General features: G+C 29.3%; 1 protein-coding gene across 2 annotated transcripts in view; it reads right to left on the bottom strand.

Annotated features, from left to right (window-relative positions):
• The window catches only part of LOC111624832, a 108,655-nt gene that overhangs the window by 10,967 nt on the left and 74,879 nt on the right, over positions 1–22,809 (bottom strand). For both annotated transcript variants that reach the window (XM_023367790.1, XM_023367791.1), the window contains exon 2: positions 3,546–4,992. In XM_023367790.1, the coding sequence (XP_023223558.1) occupies positions 3,546–4,992 (1,447 nt within the window). The remainder of the gene's footprint in view (positions 1–3,545; positions 4,993–22,809) is intronic.

Below are 22,809 nucleotides of genomic sequence, written 5' to 3'. Positions count from 1 at the left end.
TAATAGAGGACAAAAGACTCTCTTTGGCATTAACGGAATGTAAGTTTCTATCATGTACAGTACTAACAAATCTATTTAAACAGTTGAATGTACTGTATATAGATTTAGTAGTCTGCATCAGAATCTTAATTTGCACAGTAGGTAGAAAGCAAATTTTGGAAGTTATCTTTTCACAGAATAAACGAGGATATTCGATTGAGTAAAAATGAAAAGAAATGAAGCTTAAGAACTGCTTTCGAGACCAGTACTTGCATAAGTTTACATTTGAATATTTATTCTCTATGATTATTATTAATTTTAGTAACATATTACTGTTTGTTATAATTATTAAAAAATAATAATTTCAGGATTAACAATAAGAGTTTTTTTATTCCCTTTATGAAAAAAGTTGTATATCCTCAACAAAGAATAAAGAATTCTTTATGAGATCGTTTATAATAATTATTTTTAAACTTAATAATATGAATGGATTATTCGTTTTAAGTTATTCTATAATACTGTATAAATATATTAGAAATAATTACCAATTTAATTAAGAAAACAAGTAGTAGTAGTACAGAAAATATTATTCTACATTGTAAGAACATGTAGACAATTATTATACTATTTTTAATGGTTAGAATGTATCTGTTAAATAAAAAAAATACTCGAATCAATTTACTTGTGTCGGGTAATATCGAGATCTCTTGGAAACGGTTCTGTCATTCCAAAGTTCAGATGAATGGCATAAGTCAAAAGGTTGACTAAACACGCTTCGGCGGGCGTCGCATGCAAACTGATGTTTCAATCTAGCAATTTATTTCCTGTCTGTTGTCAGCCTGAGGCATGGTTTCTAAGATGTCTCTTGCTTATGAACTTCATGACAACGGTAATTAGATAAATTCTTTTAACAACTTGCTTTAAGTCTGAATTAATCAAACTATAACATTTATTTTGATAGTATTTACCATTTGTATGAACTTTCGAGAATCCCATGTTTCATGCCATATTAATCATCTAACCTAACAACATTGAATTTGTCAATATATAATTAAAAATTTTTATTCGGAATCGTTATTCAATACTTACACTTTTCTTCATTTTATATACAAAGTAGTGTAAATTTTAATAATTTTATTGGCACGAAAAACTTAAACAGTAATTGTAAACATTGATTCATAAATTCAAAGAAATTTCATGGCATTAATTGAATACAGCCATATTCAGGTTCTAAACAGGGACACTGATGGACCACTGGATAAAACCACTGAACACTGGTGGTTGGTCTTAGATTCTGACCAATGGACCAATGGAAGGTTTCCGAGTCTCTTCAGGTGTCTAACACCTAAATAAGGTGACCCTTATTTAGGTGTGATACGAGCAATACGAGAGGTCACACGTGTGGTTATATGCCTTATCCCATATAACCACAACAGAACCTGAACTAAGTAGAGCAAATTTTTAAGTTTAATTTTGAATATATGAAATATTTTTACGGTATAAATGAAAAACATTGATTATTAAATTGAACTGAAAAAAATAATTCTAAATATTTGATGGTATTGTTGATTTGTTGATCAATTGCCATGTTAATGGTATCTCTCAAAGAATACAAACTTAATTAATTTTTAAATAATATAACGTGTGAATTAATTAATTTAAAAGTAATTTAAATTAAAAAATCGACCTTATTATATATCAACAATTTATAGTGCTTCCATGCAATGTCTTATTATAAATTTCATTAGTTAATATTTAATTTGACATTATTTTAAACAAAACAATTTTGAATGTAATATAAAAAATAATTTGAATAAAATATAAACTCTTCATTTTTCAGACAATTTTATAAAACAATTGGCCCAGAAGAAGGCGACGAAATTATTTGTACAGTACTTTAAATCATTTGGAAACTTTGAGGTAGTGTGCTTTTATTTAAACAACCGAATATATTAAATTCTTTTGGTAAATATGAAAGTAAATTTATGTCAAGTAATATTTATAGATTAGATTTGCATCTACTGCGAAATTTTTATATGATATTCCACTTTCTACAGTGGCATTTAAAGAAAAAGATTAAAAATTAAATATCTAATTCCAGAATTAGAAAGAAAACAAAACATTAAATTTAAAAGTATCTATTGCTAGAAAGCTAAATGGTTAAACGAATTTCAAAACAAAAGTTAAAAAAAAAAATTTAAATGTCATTTGCATTGTAAACAGACTCTGGTATCATCGTAATGAAAAAAATGACCAAGATTCAAAGTTTTGAAACTAAGTTAAGCCATAAGAAAATATTTAAGCTACGAAATATTTTTTAATTTTACAATTGTTTATTCTAAGAAGAAAAAAATAATGAAATCTTGACAAGTTTACAAGGCTCAGTTCATTATTCACGGGATTCCAAGATCGATCTCAATAGACACAACTTAAGCGGAGAATTGCACTTGAACTTAATGCCATGCTAGGCATGGACGAAATCCGAAAGAACATATACGTTTTCTTCTGTACTGTTTATGGATGCGAAATGTGGACATTCGAGAAGTCTAAACGGAGAAAAGTCGTTTCATTTGAATTATAGTGCTGGAGCAGACTCCACATTCTGTGTACTTTGAAAACTACAAACAGGGAGCTCTATCGCACATAGCAAAAACACCATAGGAGATAAGAATTGCAAACAAAGACTATTCTATTTTGGTCATCATATGCTAACTAATGCTAGGGTGAGTCAAAGCTTGCCATTAGGACAACGATAACGAACCATTTGGCTGAATACTGTTAAAAACGATGCAAGCTTCTCTTTCGCCCATGAGTAAGCTAAAGGAAGATGTACTTGACAGGAATAAATGGAATAAGATAGAAATTGAGTTAGAACATGGATATAAAAAAAAATAATTAACTTAATATATTAATATATAGCAATTTGTTCTCGTATGAATTATTCGAATGGAATAGATAATTAACTTATAATTACTGTAATTAATTTTCAAGGTGACCCAATCATTATAAATCTTAAAATATAGGTCTATAAATTAAAATTAGTCCTAAAATAAGCTTAAAGTTAGAGGTTAGCTGACTTTTGGGCCATCCCGTAGCATGTAGTTTAATCTGAGAGGCTAGATAAAATTTAACAATTAAATATTATATTGAAAATACATGGAATTTTTAAAATATTTTTATTCAAAGAGGAAAATTGACATACGAGTAAATTATTATTCATAAAGGAGAATGTTTTCTATATAGAAAAGTTATATTATTGGGGAGCGGAAGAGATTAATGACGATAATAAAACTGAAAAATCTCAAGTTTCTAAAATATTAATATATTTTATGTGGTTTTTTTAAAAAAATAAAATAAAATTTTGTATATTAGTCTTTAATTAAGATTTATTAGATTATCTAAATGACTGAAATTGCTAACTAAAACTCACGAAAAATTTTTTACGGTTACTAATGAATTAATTTCACCAAGTGTAATGGCCACAATGCTGATTCTTTTTAAAATTACTTACCATAATATTTAATTTGAAAATGAATTTTTCACTCTTCGATTCAAGAATCACTCACCTTTCAGCTTCTTTACTTTTGCGATATTTGCCCTACCGCATCGGTATTTCTCCTCGATCATAGTCACATAACTGCATGGAAAATCTTCGACGCTTTCCAAGTCATAATATTCGGCCCTTCCGTATAAAAGGGCATCAATCTCCTCTTCCATAGAACAATCGGGAGTTAATCTATCACCAGATTCAAGTTGGGATCTTAGACTGGCACAAAGAGGATCTTTAAGAATTGATTTGGATTGCTTACGCGTGCTTCTAGGACTTCCTCCAGCCGATTGGACTTGAGCCGTTTGTTTTGCTTTCACTGCTGAAGCAGCAACTTTGATATCGGTGTCAAATCGCACTGTCTTTTGGTAGGAAGGTGAACTGGCTGAAGAAGAAGAAGAAGAACCCGGTGGAGGATGATGATGATTAGGTGATGTTCTTCTTGGAGATGGCACTCCAGCCGAATGGGTATGAGCCCGTCTCCTTTCTACTTGGGGCGATTGCGTTCTTTTCGGACTTCCGGTGCTTCCTCTCCGAATTGGTGGCCCCCGAGTAACAGTAGGACTTCCTTCTCGTGATTGTGAAGATGAAGACGATTCACACCTTTGAATGGCACTAATTAGGGATTGTCTTAAATACATCAAATGATCGAGATTGACATCGTGCAGGGCCGGATCTCCTCCTTTCCTAGATGGACCAGGAGGTGGAGGAGGACCACGTGGCCTTGGACATTGCCTCCCCATCACTCTTGTGCCCATCATTATTTTCGGCTTGTCTCTATTGCAGCTAGGAGAAGAATTTGAACTTGACGAATCAGTGGCTCCTCCAGCGCCGCACGAAGATGCCCTTCCACCTTCAGCGCCATAGTACCCGTCAGGTATCTCCGGAGTTGGACATAAACTTTTATATCCGCTATCAATAGAATTAGAACCAGCGTATCCAATTGAATCCCTATCCATATCACTAGTATGATGCTGGCAAGATGGAGAAGATCTTGTTTTGATTTCTTCTCCATTTGATAACATTCTTCGCTGTTGGTATGCTGCTGCCAAATCATAATAGTCATCTGAATCACAAGGATCTGTAGTTAAAACACTGATTGTATCTAGAAGCGGATTTGAAGTTGGTTCCGAACGTGTTCTATGGTGGCATCGAAGCTGGTAGTGATGATACTGGCCGGCACTCATTCTTTTTTTTCTTGCACCGGGAGAAAATTTTCTAGGTGACTGACGTTGACTTCCGTCTTGTCTTTGTCGCGTTTCCCTCTCACTTCCACTCTCCTCAGCTTTCGGTTGGTGAGATGTCAGAGGAAAATCATCGCGTGCTACCGATTCGCCCTGGTGCAAGTGGTGATGGCTGATATGACTGGACCTAGAGTCCGTACGACTTGCGATAACCTCCTCGAATATGGCGTACATTTGCCACATTTGACGAGTAAAGTCATCTCCTTGCAAACTCAGCTCCGCCTGAAAATAAATAATTTTATAACTATTTAATCTTTATAAATTTAATATTGAAAACTTTAATAAACAATCACTTATACTCTAAATTTTCTTGACAAATTTATTGACTATATTTTAAGTGAAATTCTGTTATAACTATTTAAGAAAAATATAACGTTATATATTTATCAGATATTTATACTCAGCACGCTTATAAAGCATTAACAACTATTAACAATAGTTTTATTAGAATAAAACAAATAGTTTGTTCTCGTATTGTATGTTTTCGTTTTATTTGTAATTCAGTTTAGGTAAGATTTAATGACCATGGCATCAATACATTATGAGTTAAATGGTCTGCCTGAATTCTGCAATGAATCAGTCAGAAGATGGGTCACGATGCCACAATCAGAACCATCATAAAATTCATAAAATCCAAAGTAGGATTCGAAAATACCGCCCAGTGCGGCATTTCCCAATATTTTTTTGATTCAGGAGGAATAAAATCTGGAAAAGAATAGTCCATTATCTATTTCGCACAACGATTTTGTTCACCCTTTATGAAGATTAATAACTCCTCTGCTTTTTGTCGAAAATTCCTGAAATTTGGCAAGGTGATTTGTTTATAAGGGGAATTAATGCTATTAAATTTTGGTAATTAAAGATCGAGGGGTGAGTAGATAAAGGGATCGTGTGTATCTCCTGTAGGATCGGGCTTAATGACGATTTTACTTGTTATTAGCATTTATAATTTTTTTTATAAAACCCACCCCACCCTCAAAATCATGCTTTTTGCCACTTTATAATAATTAAAAATATAAAAAAATTTTAATACTAAAATATCATAACAGATGGCGCCACAAACGCAGTTTTAAATGTTGCCAGGAAAGTCAAGCAACTCGTTGCTGGATTATTTATATAGTATAACTTAACCCGAAATGCATTTGTTGTAATTTGTAAAATATGCCACAATAAAATCATTCGTCATTTAACCAGGACTGTTTGCTGTGAGAAAAATCGACCTTAATAAAAAGATTAAAGTGATTAGAAGATAGTAAAGATGAATTACTTTTGTATCATAATATTCTTATGAATAAAATATATAACCATAAGCAAAACTATAAAATATGTTTTACAGATATTCTACGGTGTATTGAAGATATAAAAGGATTTGTATTGATAGAAACTTATTTTTTCATTGTATGCCTCTGCGTTATCAATCGTCGATTTCGATCAATTATGAGTAGATCGATAGAAAGATCGGAGATTTATTACATTGTTAATCAATCTAACAATAAATCGATAACGTTGATAACAATCTGATTCTTGTCTATGAACGTTTAAGGTCGACGAACTTCACTATCGTCACACTACTTATCAGTTGTCAATTTATGTAATAAATATTATCAAAATATGTTAGTTTGAAAGATTAAATTTTCTTCCCTCTTATATTCTTGACTTTCACCAAACAGTTAAACGATTATGTCAAGTATAAAGCGTACTTTTTAAAGCTATTTTCATTATTTCCTTGCTTAAATTACGTTATCGTAACTTTCTTCTAGGTTGATTTAACACCTGTTACGTATCGTTCACTTGAATTTTTGATACCGTTTAATTATTCTTTCCTTACAAGAAACACGTTAACGTTCTTTCCTTTTAAGAAACACGTTCTGACTTAATTCATTAATTATCATTATGTAACAGCATAAAAATTTATATAATTAAAATAATATATAGATCGCTTATTACACAAGCCTTATTAATGCGTGTTACAATATGAGGAAAGTTTATTGTATGAGGTAGCTGATTGATAAATGATTCATTTTGATTTTAATAAATCTAAGAATAAAAATAAGTTAATAATACTAAAATGTAACAATATTTATTTAATTTTATTAAAATATTTCTTTAAAATTAAATCATTTTTACTCTTTCTTCTCTATTTACAGTTGTTGTATTGTAATTTTCACATATAATTCGGTCTGTCAACTTTATTTAATATGTAAATCACGATATTTTATATTAGTATTTCTATTCAAATACAATCAAACTTCTGAAAACGTTGTAATATGTATCGTTTAGAGCAAAATAACTTATATCTTCAACGGCATTTACTGCAAAAACAAGTAAATCTTGTTAGACATAATCAGAATGCCTGGTTTCTCTTCTGCCGTAGCGTGGCGCTTCTGCTTAACATTTAAATGGCGGCTTCCATAACAGCACCAAGCCGAAAGCTGTACCATCTTTACGTCACGTCACTACTGTAAAGATGAAAGATATCAGAGATCTCTTCCTTAAGATATTTGGGGAAAACTGAACTAGAATCCTAATAATCATTTTTATGGCACTACACGAAGTAGGGACTATGCAGGCATTGAGATTGAAATGATTAATGAGTAAAGGAAAAAATGAAGGGAAAAAAGGAGGAAAAACCATATTTCCTTCCTGTAATATTATAGTTTTTACAGCATTCTTCTGTAAATTTATAGCTGATTCGATAAAATTAATACTGTATATTATATCTTGCAGACTGATTGCAAGCCGAATTCCTAATAACTAGTTATGTAAAGAGTTTATAATTTAGTGAAAAAGCTGTTATATCCGGGGTTTTAATTCAAAACAAATTATATCCAATAATAAATTAGCAAATAGTGCAATAGTTATGGAATTTTGTAGTACATCTTCAGTATTAACATCTCTTTATGAAATATTTTATGTGATATTGGCGAGAAAGTAAAACTTCGTCACAATGCCGAGTTGAAAAAATTTTAAGCATATTTAATTTATTTAATTTTAAAATATATGCACTCCACCTCAAATTAGTAGTGGCTTGCCCCTGTACATCGTACTTTTCCTTTAACAATAGAGTCGTGCAGTCATTTATCTAACACCTTTTGGGGGGGAGATTTTTTAATTGAAATAACATTATCTCAGTTTGCACCAGAAGTTCGTGTTAATCGTGGCCTCCTACCCATAAAGTTTCCATACCTGGTTATGACTTTTATCTCTCTAACTCCGTTCTCGAGATTAAGGAAAGACAGACAGACAAATAGACGAGTTATAATACGAATATAAACTTAAGTATATCAAGAACATTTATGTTTTATTGTTTATAATAAATCTTCTATTAAAATTATAATATTTTAATTCTTTATTTTTACTTTGATAAATGACAGTCATGAGAAGATAAAAATCTATTTTAGTTTGACATCTATTTGTGAGTGGAATTAACAAAGCATACGAGCACCTTTTACTATCAAATAATTCTCACGATGATTAATCACTCGATTACAAGGTTCGCTGAACAAGTCCATAGCCAAAAAAAATCTATTCCTAACAAGAGCATAATTTAATAGGAATATGTTTACGGGAAAAGATGACAAACTGTAACAGTGTGTCTAGAACATATCACATATATATACATTTGAAGAATGAGAGTACATATTCTAAACCTGGTTCTGAACTTGGACCAACAGAGCGTGACCAATTTATCCCTCCAATATCCTCACTCTCAAAGAAATGTTGATAAGCTAAATGTTGTGCAGATTAGTGTTATCGTCTATAAAGAGATATTCAAATTTAGCAACACTTCGGTAAAGCCTTATATATAATTAAAGCGTTGTTGAGCAATGAGTGAAGCGTTGTTATTGTAATTAAAGCGTTGTTGAGCAAAGAGTGCCTCCTTCAAAGATGTGAAGTGGAATAAATCTGTTTAATAAGCTCTACCTAAGTCATTACCATCGTTATCGAGGATGTCTTTTTATCTGATATTGTAAATATCACTACCCATCTCTTGTTCACGTAGATAAAAATGTGTCGAAAAATCAGTCTGTTAATTGAATCTCGATTATCTACAAAAATGTTCTATAGAAGAGACATATTTGTATGTTGAGAAGATCTCAGTCAGTAACGGTTAAGAGAGTGAAAGGAAGATTGACGTAAACTACAAAATTGGTCAAGGAAGCGAGACAGTTAAGAACATGACATTAAGGAATCTGTGGCATATACAGAGTAGCAGAAACCAGAATATAAAGGTCTGATCCCAGATAGATGGAATAGGGCTTATAGGAAAAGTCTATGGATGGCATTGGACTCCAACAGCCTTCTAACAACCTCTTAAAACACTTCAATTTACTGATCCAATTTACTGTAATTTTCAGCAAGAAATAAGTCTTTCCATTTACTCTCTAAATAAATAATTTAATTTTGGTGTTTTAGAGCTTATTTACAAAATATTTCTAGTATTTTATTTTTATCTTTTTATTAAAAATAAATTTTTATATTTTAATTTTGAATATCTAATGTTATTAATACTTATATAAAAATTTTTCCTAATCAAGGAAAGCATTAAAAAGTTTATAAAATGAATGGGACACCTATTAGATTAGGAAAAATTCAACGAAGCATATAAATAATATTTTTATAAATATAAGAATATAATTCGAAAATATGTACTTAGAAGTGTATAATATATAAAAATAAGAGGAAATTTTTTTCGTTTTTATGAATATTTTTTTACGTTTTCGTACATTAAAATATTAAAAGCATAGTAAAAGTATGAACATTCTTTAATTTTATAAAAAAAATTACTAATATATAAAGGTAATAATTACTAATATATAAAGGTAAAATTACTAATATATAAAGGTAAAGCGAAGTCTGAATAGTACAATATTCAGACTTCGTTCTGGTGATTTTAATAGTTTACACGTGACATTTTCAAGTCTCTAATTTTGACAATACAACAATTGTTAAAATGTTTATGCTGTGAACCTGCTGAGAAATTTAAAAAATTATAAATTCAATTTATTATTTGACAAGTTATCTGCATTACTTTTTTTTTTAATAAAAAGAAAAACTTTAATTGTCACTTTTGACAGCGGGGGTTTAGCGAAAATCGAATTTAGCGAAATGTTCAATGTCTACAGTCCAACGATATGGAGTAATATTACCATCATTTTAATGTTAGGCCAACTGATTATAGCCTCTGCTTTTTTTTTTTACATTTACAGAGCCGAGTTGCACGTGTATATAACACAGGTTACCGACCCCTACATTAAACTATACACCAAAAAACTATTGAATAGAAGAACTTTACGTTATTAGTATCATTAGATCAGTGGCTCCATCCAGTGTTTTATATCGTTGCAAATTAAAATAAATTCAATTATTATTTATAGTTTTTTTTTACAATAAATCTCTGATTATACTTTAATTTATAACAGAAAAAAATGTAACGTCTCACCAGTGTGACGTAATAAATTTAGTTTTATTTTTTCATTATAATTTGTAATAAATTCGCATAATAAAGTAAATTAAAATGAATAATTCAATTTATTCTGTTAACTTAATCTGTTATTTATACAGAAAATTTTCATTGAATTTTATATATATCACACTATATACATGTACAGTATATAAAAATATATAATACAGTAGAGCGTCGATTATCCGAAAGTCAATCATCCGAAACGTCAATCATCCGAAAGAATTCCAGTCGGCAAATTTAAATTTTCGCCAGTGCTGTGGCGCTGCAATCTTTGGCTATGTCTTGGGCTACTCAAATATTTTACGTTTTTGATACTAAATTAACTTCTGAAGTATAATTTTTTATTGTTTTTATATTTTTCAATATATTTATTTTGTTTGTACAAAATAAAAAAATAATTTTTAACGATACAATAGTCTTCGTTAGGCTTAACATCGACGAAAATTCAACGCGAAGCGACACGCAACGGAGAAAAATGTGAAGATGGGATAAATTAATATATTTTTTCGTACATAATCGGTTATCCGAAATACCGATCTTCCGAACAACCCCAGTCCCCAATTGATTCAGATAATCGACGCTCTACTGTATACTATACATTATAAAATATAGTATATATAATGTATCTGTGTGCAGGTTAATTTAAAATTTAAATTAAATATATTCGAATATTAATTATAATAATACATTAATAAAATATTTAATTTGAGAGTGTAGTAGTATATTATTTAAATAATGTAATTTTGATGTGAAATAATACATATGATGATACAGTTTCAATATTATACGATGCAAAACGAGTTTAATAGAAAAAAAGTACAAATATTTGCATTAAAAGATGAAAAACTTCTTTTTCAATCATTGATCTAACAAAAAAATCCAAAGAGAATACAAAGAAATAAAAAATAAAATTGAAAGATAATAATAATAAAGCATATTTTAAGTCGTACAGAATTTAAATTATTCATTTATTCTTTACATTAGCAAGTAAATAATTTAAATTTCATTAAGGGTTTTTAAAGAAAAACAAAAAAATATTCTGTATTTCTGATCTGCATTTTGTAGATTTAAAGTAGATAATAATAATAAAGCTTATACATTTTTCAAATAAAAACAGAGTTAATTCTTTCATGTATCTAATTACACTTGCTCAAAAATCGCCATAACTGAATAGAGAGTTAAATAAAGACTACAAAATTTCTTTTCTATATTCACATCACATTAATACTTCAATAAAATATCGTTCCTTAAGTGAAGTACCAGAAAGAACATTTTGAGGTGAAGTGCTTCTTCAATTAGTAGAGAGATGAACCTCTAAGTTATGTTTATTTTAAACGCACTTTACGTATTGATGTTAACAAGTACTTGATATTATATCATTTTTTTAAAAATAAAGTAGTGTTACTATCCAAATAATTCAGTAAATGGAACTTATTACACATTAAACTTGCGAATTTCACTATATAAAACTGATATTAATATTATTCTATATGCTGGATGGTCGTAATTAAAGTACCCCTGTTCAAGAAATATTTAGCAATTCAAATACTGTACAATCAAATCATTTCAGGACACGCATAAGATATTTCTAACAAATTAGTACCAAAACTCACCACTATTCGAACTTTTGGCGCTTTGATCTGAATCTATGTGATTTTTTTATTGTAAATACAATTAAATAGTGTGGTTTATATGTTGCCAAGTTTGCAACATGTCCTCGATAAACCACACTGTACCTTTTTCGGTATTATATCGTACCATCCTTTGTAAGAACCATCAAAGAGGATCAGTTACGGTCAGTCGTTGATCATAATGTTTGTGGCATTCAGATTTTACTTCAGAGTGAGAATCACATTGTGCAGCAACTTCTGTATCGCTGGGGTCTCTGTATTCATAAATGCTTGTACAGAAATAAAAATACTTGTAATTACAGCACGTAATAGTGAGTTCTTTTACTAATTTCTTTTACGGAAATATCTTCGACATGTTTTAGAATGTCACCATATCAAATTTCGCGATTTTCTGAATGTTAAAGAAAACTAAAACAAAGGGCCTTAACTAATTAAAGTTATTGTTAAATTGTAATAGGATAATTTAACTTTCAGTGTGCTTTTTATAAAATGTGTTAGCCGAGAAAGATGTTTTTGTATTTAATCTACGACTAGGACTTGTTTATAGAAAGTAATTACAAGAATTTTTTGTAAGTGCTTGTGAGGTTACGAAAACCATTAAAATATTTCGTTTTAAAAACACCTGCATTTTATCAGTTAAGAAAAAAAAACATATAAATATTTATGACGTTAGAAAAAATAAAGGAATTTCCTGAGATATAAAAAATATACTATTTGTTTTAAAAAATCTCAGGAAATAGTATAAAAAATTATTTAATGATATCAATAACGAAAAAACTTATTTAATGTTTGATACGAATACAAATAATAGATACACTTTTACTAATAAATTCATTAAAATATACATAATTAACATAATTTCTTACGTAACTTTGTGCTTTGTATAATATACTATGTAGAGTGTGACTGATTTACGTGAGTTTCCCTTTTTACTGTATATATTTCTTATCTTTTCCTTTGTTTCAAAATGAATTTTTGCCCCCTTGGATCTTCTACTACCCTCAGGGGTTAACCCACTTTGGGAATCACTGAAATATTCGATGAAAGGAGCACCTAATGTGATATTTAAGAGAAAATATTCAAATCGCGAGTGTAACGAGCATTTGCATGACCATTAACTTAACTAATATGTTGTCATATAATAATCTAATAACTTTATATTAAATTTATTGTAACGTTTACGACGGTTTTAATTTACCAAAGAGTAATATGATGCACCACAGTGATCTATGTCTACCATAAAACAATCCCTGTTAAAATTTGAGAACCATCAGCATTTATACTTGAAGGAAGAATGGAACGTGCAAAGTAGAGAAATAAGAACGACATTTTAAAAGAATTCTTTCACCAAATCGATATAACGTTTTGTATTAATTAACTGAGAAAACACTAAATAAGAAAATGTACAGGATTGATGGTATAAGGCAATGCAATTCATGGGCCATCTGCCAAGTAAAAGATTGCCTCCGGGAGGACTTTCTATGAGAAACTGGCTGCTATTTAATTGTTAGACAGGTGAAGAAAACCCGAAAACTCCACGTGGCCAGCTCGTTGATGAGGCGCAAACTCGCGACCCATCAAGTTATCCACTCTGCCAATGGTGGGCTAAAAGTGTAAATATGACGGGAGCGGATGACCGAGCTTAACTGTTAAGGCATTTACTTACCGCTCTGAGGGACCCAGGATTGAATGGCTGTCAAAATACCTCATGAATTTTTCGGGGATGATCTGATTCTGATATGTCGGGTCCCATCTCTCACCATCCCTTCACCCCCCATTGGGAACCTGGCCGAACCTATGATCGATACTTAAAAAGGCCATCTTTGTGGAATTATTGCCATTTGATTTTAATGAATTATAGAAAACATATGCAACGTTATTTTATACAATGCGGAAATACAGTCATTTGCATAACAATGCAATTAAAAACGAAATTAAATAACCGCATTGGCATAGATAGATACAATTATTTTTAAACACAAGTCTTTAACTATACATTAGAAAAAATGTAGCGTAAATAAATAGGCAAATTATTAGGTATTATCTACGCTAGCAATAACAGAAAAAATGCATTTAGAGATTAAACACGCGAAACACTACAACAAAAGATAGGTTAAAAATATTCTCAGGAAATAAAAATATAAACAGGATAGAAAATACATAATTCAATTCCGGTTAAATAAACAAAAATCATTTAAATAATTTCACCTCCAAATATCATACATCATTTTGTAAAAGTCTATGATGAGGGACATTTTATTAATTAGAAAAGTAATTTTAGATTTTCGACGTCTTTGATGACGTAACAAGGGTTTTTCGTCTAACACAGGTCATTTGTCTCTATAGAATTTCCAAGAAACACGTCAGCGATATCTGAAAACGTAAATACGAGTGATAACATTAAAATACAATAGATACTGACGTAACATGCCAGTATCATTAATCGTTAAATGATAAATTCCCAAGTAAATTTTACAAATATTCATGTTAAATGTCAAGTAAGAGAATAGTTTCACGCTCGTAGAAATAACTTTAGGTGTAATTTTTAATAAAACTCTCGATTTTTACATTAATAGATGAAAAACAATTTTATAACTAAAAAAGTATAATTTAATTAGCTGAATTTAAATTACAAATTGTAATATGATAATCGTTAAGTCTAATTTACGTTTCTAATCGCGTAAATAAAAACACTTTAATCAAAAGTTCATTGTTTCGTCATAATAGTATACACTCTTACGTAATTTGACGTCACTTATGTTGTCATTTATGCATTTTTCTTACTAAAAAGTATAAATAATGACAACAATTTGGCATTAAAGCGGTATATTATTTTTAACAAAACAAATACACTTCGAATATTTTCTAGATAAAAGGTTGGTATTGTGTTTCATTTGAGAGAAAACGTGCAATAAAAATATAGAATTAGCTTAGAAAATCTGATTAAACAGTTATAGAGCCGCATCTTACGTTGGAACGGTATTTCATATATAGCCTATATATAACCTATATATAGAAACAGCACCAAATTCGAACCCTTATCCTTAAGTTATAAGTAGTAGTAGTTCAATATAGGGTCTAGAAGAATCTCATGCAGCTCGCGAGCTACAAATTTGGCCACCGTGGTTATTCGAAAATAGCTTAATTATACAATTACTTCTTCGTATTTAAGAACCTTAATAAACAATGGAGTTTGCTGACCAACAAATTTTCCCAAGTAATTACCCATTCAATCGAATTTAATTAATTAAATACTTCTCAAATTCCGATCATGTATTTTATTCTTCTCGATGATATATTTAAGAACGTATCTTAATATACAAGGCATTGTCATTTCAAAATAAAAACTTTAGAATCGAATTGCATTCTGATGAATCGTAACCCATTCTACTGCTGTGTTATAAAAACGCCTTTCTCGATGATCCAGCAGAACAGTAAAACTGTAATTCAAATGCAGTCAGGCATAAGAAAGCTGAATAAATGGAAGAGAATACTATCTTCAACCCTACTGTCTTTGTACTTATCACTTAATTACTTTGTCGTAAAACTAACAATTCTACAGGACGTTGAGTTTCACAAGGATTAAAATTACTAAGCCGGAAAAGGATTTAGAAAAAAAAAAAAAAATTCGCCTAAATTTCTTAAAGTCTTTAGGACTATAAATATTATTTAAATTGCAAATTAATATCATATTTTTCTAAACAAAATTACTTACAGTTATCAGGTATTACGAGTTTTTGGATCTGTAGTAAAGCCTGTAGGCTAATTTAATAATTCGGTAATCTGATTTTAATTATTTTACTAATGAAAACGGGAAATAAATGAAATTCAACTTGAAAGCTACTTATAAAGTTTCCTACTTCGAAATTAAGTTTACAACGACGTTTCGTTGAGTTAAAGGTATTAACTGATCGAAAATCAATAAAAATTTATGCTGCATTTAATGTACGAATTGAAAAAAAACATTTTATACACTTATTTACAAAATAAAATCATATTTTTAGTGGAATTTTTAAGGAAAAATAAAATATATATATTCGTTTTTAAAATTGATTTGTCGTAAATCTAGAAAACTTTATCTTTTAATTCCGTATTTTGCTGTAATGTTTGGGAATTGAAGAATGTAAGAAAATACTTTTGTTTGCTTTTTTTTTACTTTAAAATAGAAAAATTCAAGATTTTCTGTACTATTGAATTTATATTATTTACTTATCAATTTTTATCTTCTGTTTTCTTGTAAAATTAGATCAGCTGCTGATATTAAAGAGGATCGATGCTTGTAAGAGAGAAGGAAAAAACATTGTAAACTACAATATTTCCAATAGAATCGATTGAAAAAAATCAATATAATTGTTATTATTATTTTTAAATATAATATAAATCAGAGAAGAATATTATCAAACATTATCATGTCTGATCAGATATATACTGTATATATATTAACGCAGATTTTCATGTATTCACATACATTAAATCGATAATATAAATAAATATTTTAATCAGAAAATAATTTTTTCTAAAGTAAAATTTTGTATTTAAAATTCTTCTTATTCTTATTTAATTAAGTAAATTATTATTTTTATACTTTTTCACTCCTGTGGACACTAAGAGGGCTGTTTTTCAAGTCTATCATGCCCACAATGGGTAGACTAGTGGTGAAGAGACAGCGCCCAACCACTCCCTGAAAAATTCCTGGGGTTTTTGACCACCCGGATTCGAACCCGGAGTCCTCCAGAGCAGTAGGATGCCGTCTAATTAATCGCCTCGGCTATTGATTATAATACTAAACTTCCTGCTTGCTTGACAGAGCATTTGAACTGCTACTTATCAAGAAAAGCGGTGGTAGTTTTTGCATAAATATCAAGGAAGTAAGCCAAGACTTTCTGATGAAACTATGCAAAATATTTAAATGATTAAATTTCGATATATTGACATTAAAAAAAATTAATGACTTTTATATCAGTAATCAAGAAAGATTACGGATGAGACTGAGTGAGCAGATTCATTTGAGTTTAAGGGAGACAGGAGTAGGAGGAACCTAATCCCATACTCGTAAATAATGTAGATCTAAGGTTTAATATTATAAAAGCTTACAAATCAAAATTAAAATATATATCATAATATTTTTATAAATTTCCAATATATTAAACTTGATCAATATTTACAATCCTTATTTATGTTTGTAAAATATGTATAACAGAATAACAATACTTGCAAGAACGTACTTATACGTGATAGTACTTAGTTTTGTAACAATTTAAAAGCCAAAGGAGTACACATAAAAAGGTGTGTAAAGTGTTCCTGTAACAGAAGTTTTTATCTTCTGAGTATAAATATTTTTAACGTTAATAACGTGCTAAAGTATGTTTTATGTACAATTTTGTCTATTCTTTCAGTATGTTTTTAACAGAATACAAACAGTACACTAGTGAATGAGTGGATAAAACCATTAAACACTGGTAGTTAGTCGCGGGTTCGTACCTCGTCAACGAACCGGCCACGTGGAGTTTTCGAGTATCCTTCACGTTTTTAATACCTAAATAGGTGGGCCAATTTCTCATAGAAAGTCTTTTCTGAAGAACATGTGGGCGATCTTCCCGTCGGCAGATCGCCCACGTATTGCGTTGTCATACACAAACAAAGCAAAGCAACATATTACAAAGAATTGTCAATATTTAAACCACGTTTATACGAATATTCCTGAAATATATTTTCAATTAAATTCATCATCAGCTTAAACATTAATTTGAGTTTCGTACAACAAAAAAATTATATTTTTAAAAAATTATTAAAAGACAAAGGATCGACTTATATTTATATTTTGTATTATATTTGTTAATTCACAGAGTATAGTGTTGTGATTCTTTTATTCAGCATATAAAATTGGTATTGGAAAGAAGAAATATCACAAAAACACTTGACTTCTAACTTTATCATGAAATATTACAAATCAGACATAAGACATCTACAAACGGCCCGATTGGCCGTTGCGGTTTATTCGTCAGCCTACCGCTCTGGGGGATCCGGGATTGACTCCGGGCGAGCAACTCTCCAGAAATTTTTCGTGGGCGTTAATTCCTGGATAGTTGGGCCCCAAGATGAAGGCCTTATATGGGGCGCGGGATATGATGGGCCTCTTTTGCTATTTAAACGAATGAAATACATTGATTTTTAAATCATGCAAACATTTTTCACTTTAAACAAAAATATTAGCCTTAAATAAAGAAACGGACTTAAATATAAAAATTCCATATAAAACTATAATAATTTAATGAATTTTTTAAAGATTAACCGTCTAGAAACTTGTTTTACAAATATAAATATATTCTGAAATTATTGCTTAAGTTATTTATGGTCTTGTTTATTATTATTATTATTATTATGTAAAAATAATTTAAATTTTCTCTTTATATATCTTTCAAAATTACAGTTCAAGCAACTACTGCTCCTTGAACTCCTGTTTATAACTTCTGCTTTATATGAGAAGCGTATCCCATATGATGTGCCTCAAACGTTATTGTACAGTACTTTACTTTTTGTTTTTTTAGTCAAATAGTTTGGTAATTGGTTTCGTATTGTAATAAAATATTCCATTATTTAGCAATATTTAAAAATTCCACGCTTCATATAACAGAAATTTGCATGTATATTCGCCTTTTTGGAAATTGTATATGGAAATACCCCATTGGAAATAATAAGAAAGCTGTAAGAATTTTACGAGGTTAGTATATAAAAAAAATTAATTAATTTCTATGTACCAAAATCTCTTAATGTGTGGCATCTTATTAAGTTTTAATTCATTAAAAATTAATTTCTTAAAAGGTAATTGACTTTTGTATGTAAACACTTAAACGTCACTCTCTCCACGTTGGTAAGATTTATACGAATGTACAATATTTACGAAGGTTATATTAGAAGAATTATAATAATTATAAAACTATTAACAGTAATAATTTTATAAATAAACTTAATTTTTTTCCCGAAAACAATTTAATAGATTCTTCAAGATGTATTTTTTTTAAAATAATAATAATATTATTATTATTATTTATAATGCAACAAATAACGTACGGTGATGGAGAAGTGTACGAGAATATAATTAGATGTTTTTAAAACAGATAAAAAATATTAACGTCTTTCTCAGAGATGGCCAAAATTTTTTATGGGCTCATTACAATAAGGGTCAATTATTTGATCGTTAGGAGTCACTAGTAACGGGTGGTATGCACGACATATTTGCAATATATCAATCACGAATGGAACGAGTCCATTCCCAAATCGGGGCCGTATCATAGTGTCAATGGACTGTACATCGCGACTTAAGGTCGAAGCAAAACAGACGGGAGGTACACTATATATATATATGTATATATATATACACATACATTACATACATAGATACATATATATATATATATATAAATTCGATACATATCATACAAGAGATAACCATTTTTCTTGGATTTTCCTTCTTTACGAATTTTTCGATAGTTTATCAGATACAAAGTGAAATTACAGGTTTTCGAAAGAAATTCCTTTGGCATCTGAAATATTGGGAATGTAGTCGAATGATCGGCTGTATTAAGGCGTGTTGTCTGGATCGACGGAGCAGGAACTCAAGGTCAACAACTGCAAGTGGCTTGTCCTCCTCTGATTGGGTTTCTATGATTTCGCATTATCTGAAATACACACGTCGTAAGATACTACCTACGTACCACGTTCGTAACTTACGAATCTCCATCCTCGCCTTTTCCGACACCATTTTTTTTTGTTTGTTCTTTAAATTATTCTTTTAAATATTTAAAATTTTAAAATATATTTGTTTTATTGGATTCTCCGATAAGCGTGACCCCTTTTTCTTTTTATAAGGGCAATTAAATTCATATCTCCTTTTGATGTTGTCGTAAAATACAACGTATTTTTTCTTTTTTTTTTAATTGATGTAGGAATATTTTTCACATATTTTACATATTATACGGCTCTGGATTTTCTTTAATATAGAAGAATTCTCTTAATATATTCAAATTTATATTGTTATCGTTAGTTTTCATTAGTATGAAAGCTTACTAGAGCTGTGTCAAAAGTTAAGTAAATAATATATTAATTCTCTTGTAAAAATGAAAATAAATTTTAATAATTATTCATTTAAAAAAATTCTGTAAAAAATCAGGTTTATAATTTTTATATAAATTTAAATTTATTAATGAAACTGATACAGTTAATTCACGTTAACTACACTGTGGTATGTAAGAGTAGAAAGGTTTCCAGTGTAATTTATTATCGCTCGATTCTTCTGGTTAAAAAAATACGAGAAAAACTCTCTGTTATCTTTATCTTATTAGTGCTAATTAAAACAATGTTATCGAATCAAATAAATCACGTGTGTACTCGAGAAGAATTTAAATTATTTTTGAAGACCTTGGGCTTTCAGATTTACATTTCCAAGTAAAAGAAAAAAAAACCTTCTTAAAACATGCTTTTTTATAAGAAAAATGTCTACTTCCTTCTCTGCAAATATTTTTCATCGAGTATTTAAGTCTTTTCTTTAAAAAAAAATACGTCATTTATATAAAATATTCAAATTAAAATATGAAAATAAACTACTAAAGCGCATGTTTTTCCTGGTTTTAGCAGCGAAAACAAAATTTCAGAATTGAAATATTTAAGTTAAATATACCTCATATGAATATATTCAATACCTCATAACTCAATTCAGTATTTTTTTCTACGATCCCGTTAGAAGATATTAAAAATAATTAGAAGAAAAAATTATAAAATCGCAATTTTAAACCAATTTATTCATGTGGAAGAACTTAAAAATTCTCTGTAACGAGTTATAAAGCTAAATTTGCGAACTTATATTAATCTATAGTCATAAAACCTTAATTTAGATAGAACAAACAAGTTAAACTCATGCTAAATTCTATACTTTTTGCAAAAAAAATTGAGCAATTCTAAAGTAAAAAGTGAGCATATTTTCGTCTAGATTTTTAAGTTATTCGTATGAAAATTTAACGTTTTGTTAATGATGACAGTAGCTAAATATAAACACTGCCACGTAAACGAACGATTAAAGTGATTAGATTAGATTAGAAAAACTTAGAAAACTAATAAACACTTTACCTGTTGGATTCGATAAGATCAAAAGATGTGTATAACGACGACATACCTGCGAAGAAATAACAAAAAGTACCAAGCGCGAAGAACCGTAGGAGGTGTTAGAAGAACTCTGCGTGACGTCAAGCGAAAAAAACATCACATTCAATTGCATGACAGCTATGACGTATCGGAAGTCTTAAAATTTAGTATGAATTATTATTTGATGAACGGAGCCATTTCTTTTATTGAGAATAAAGAGAATAAAAACTTTGATTTTCAGCGAAGTTAGATCATCTCTGATTGATTTATGAAGGTGTTTAAAATTGATTTTCTTTTTTTTTTCGTTTATCATATAAAATTAATTTAAAATTCAATATTTAAATCAGTAGGGAATATAATATATGCGCTTAATCTACTCTAATTTAATTAAATTTTTTAATAATAAAATTAATTTATAAGTGCAGACAGACTGAATATTCATTTTAAAGCAATGTGAATAGTTAAGTTCTATTCAATTATTATCGCTCTGTTTTATAAAATAATATATAAAAATTCATTTTACCAGTATAATATACAGTTTTACGTCAATTTGATGTAATATTACTACGTATTTTTCATTAAAAACTGTAAAGAATGACGTAAGATTAACGTAAAAGTATGCAATATCTTGACAAAAGTAGAATGCTCCATATAAATTTAATTATACATATATATATATACACTAATTAATAAAGTATACGTTATTTATTATCNCAGCCTCTCAAACTTCGTTAGCTGTGCATGTCTTTGACTGAGTCGTATAAGAATGCTATTCAATCGAAGACTTCTAAACAACTGGTACACCGAAGTATGCGTACACAGTAAGCCTTTGCAAGCCTTTTTATAAGATACTGAGATAGAAATTTTAAAGCACTCCGATGTCATTATCTGAAGTGCATTCAGACCATAATCATTTACATTCTTGTTTGAAACAGCTGTATGAAGAGTTTTGCAGTAATAGGACAATCTGAATCATTTTTTCCAATGAGTGTATAGTTAAAAATATATTACTAAAAATAATTTATTACTTTTGATAAATGACTTTAATAGAATTAAGTATTCGATTTCGATTCTGTAGGCGAAATCTTTTCATTCGATTGCATTACGTATTCATAGCATGACATAAGGAACTTTGATATATTATTTCCATTATAGAAAGTAATTTAATAAATTCCCTAACAGTTTATATCGATAGATAAATATCCAAGCTATTAAGATTTAGATTCTATAAAATAAAATAAGGTTTATTTATATAAGTATTATTAATAATTATTTTTCTATGAATTAGGAAACGTATTGGTGATTATTCTTCTTATAAATTGAAAATGTAAGCAGTATAAGTTAAAATATATTGAAAATAGTTAATTTAGATTAAATATCAACATTAAATTTATTAATTGTAGTACTTAATTGGGCAATGATGGCCAAAAATTCCATTAAATAAATAAATTAATTAAACAACTGAACACTGAACACGTGGCCAAACCCACGTATAGTTTTCGGGTATTTTTACGTGTCTAACACCTAAATAGGGGTCAGTTCCCGTAGAAAACATCCCGTTCTTGGCAAATCGCCAATGTTATCCATCAAGCCATAATTATTACAGGGCTTTAAATTATTACTTATAATTTTTATCTTGAATTATCTAAAACAATATTATATGCATGTATAACGCACGTAGCTAATGATGTTCTGAATAGTATTAACTCATTAACTTCCATTATTTCTCCTTCTAAGATCTCATATTATATACACTGTAACTGTAAAGAAACTTCATTGCATAAACATGTGCTATGCAGGGAA

This window comes from Centruroides sculpturatus, unplaced genomic scaffold (assembly GCF_000671375.1).
Source record: "Centruroides sculpturatus isolate CEXI.00-Female unplaced genomic scaffold, Cexi_2.0 scaffold394, whole genome shotgun sequence".
Taxonomy (NCBI): domain Eukaryota; kingdom Metazoa; phylum Arthropoda; class Arachnida; order Scorpiones; family Buthidae; genus Centruroides; species Centruroides sculpturatus.
The sequence above is the reverse complement of the archived record's forward strand: the minus strand, read 5'-3'. Positions and strand labels throughout refer to the sequence as shown.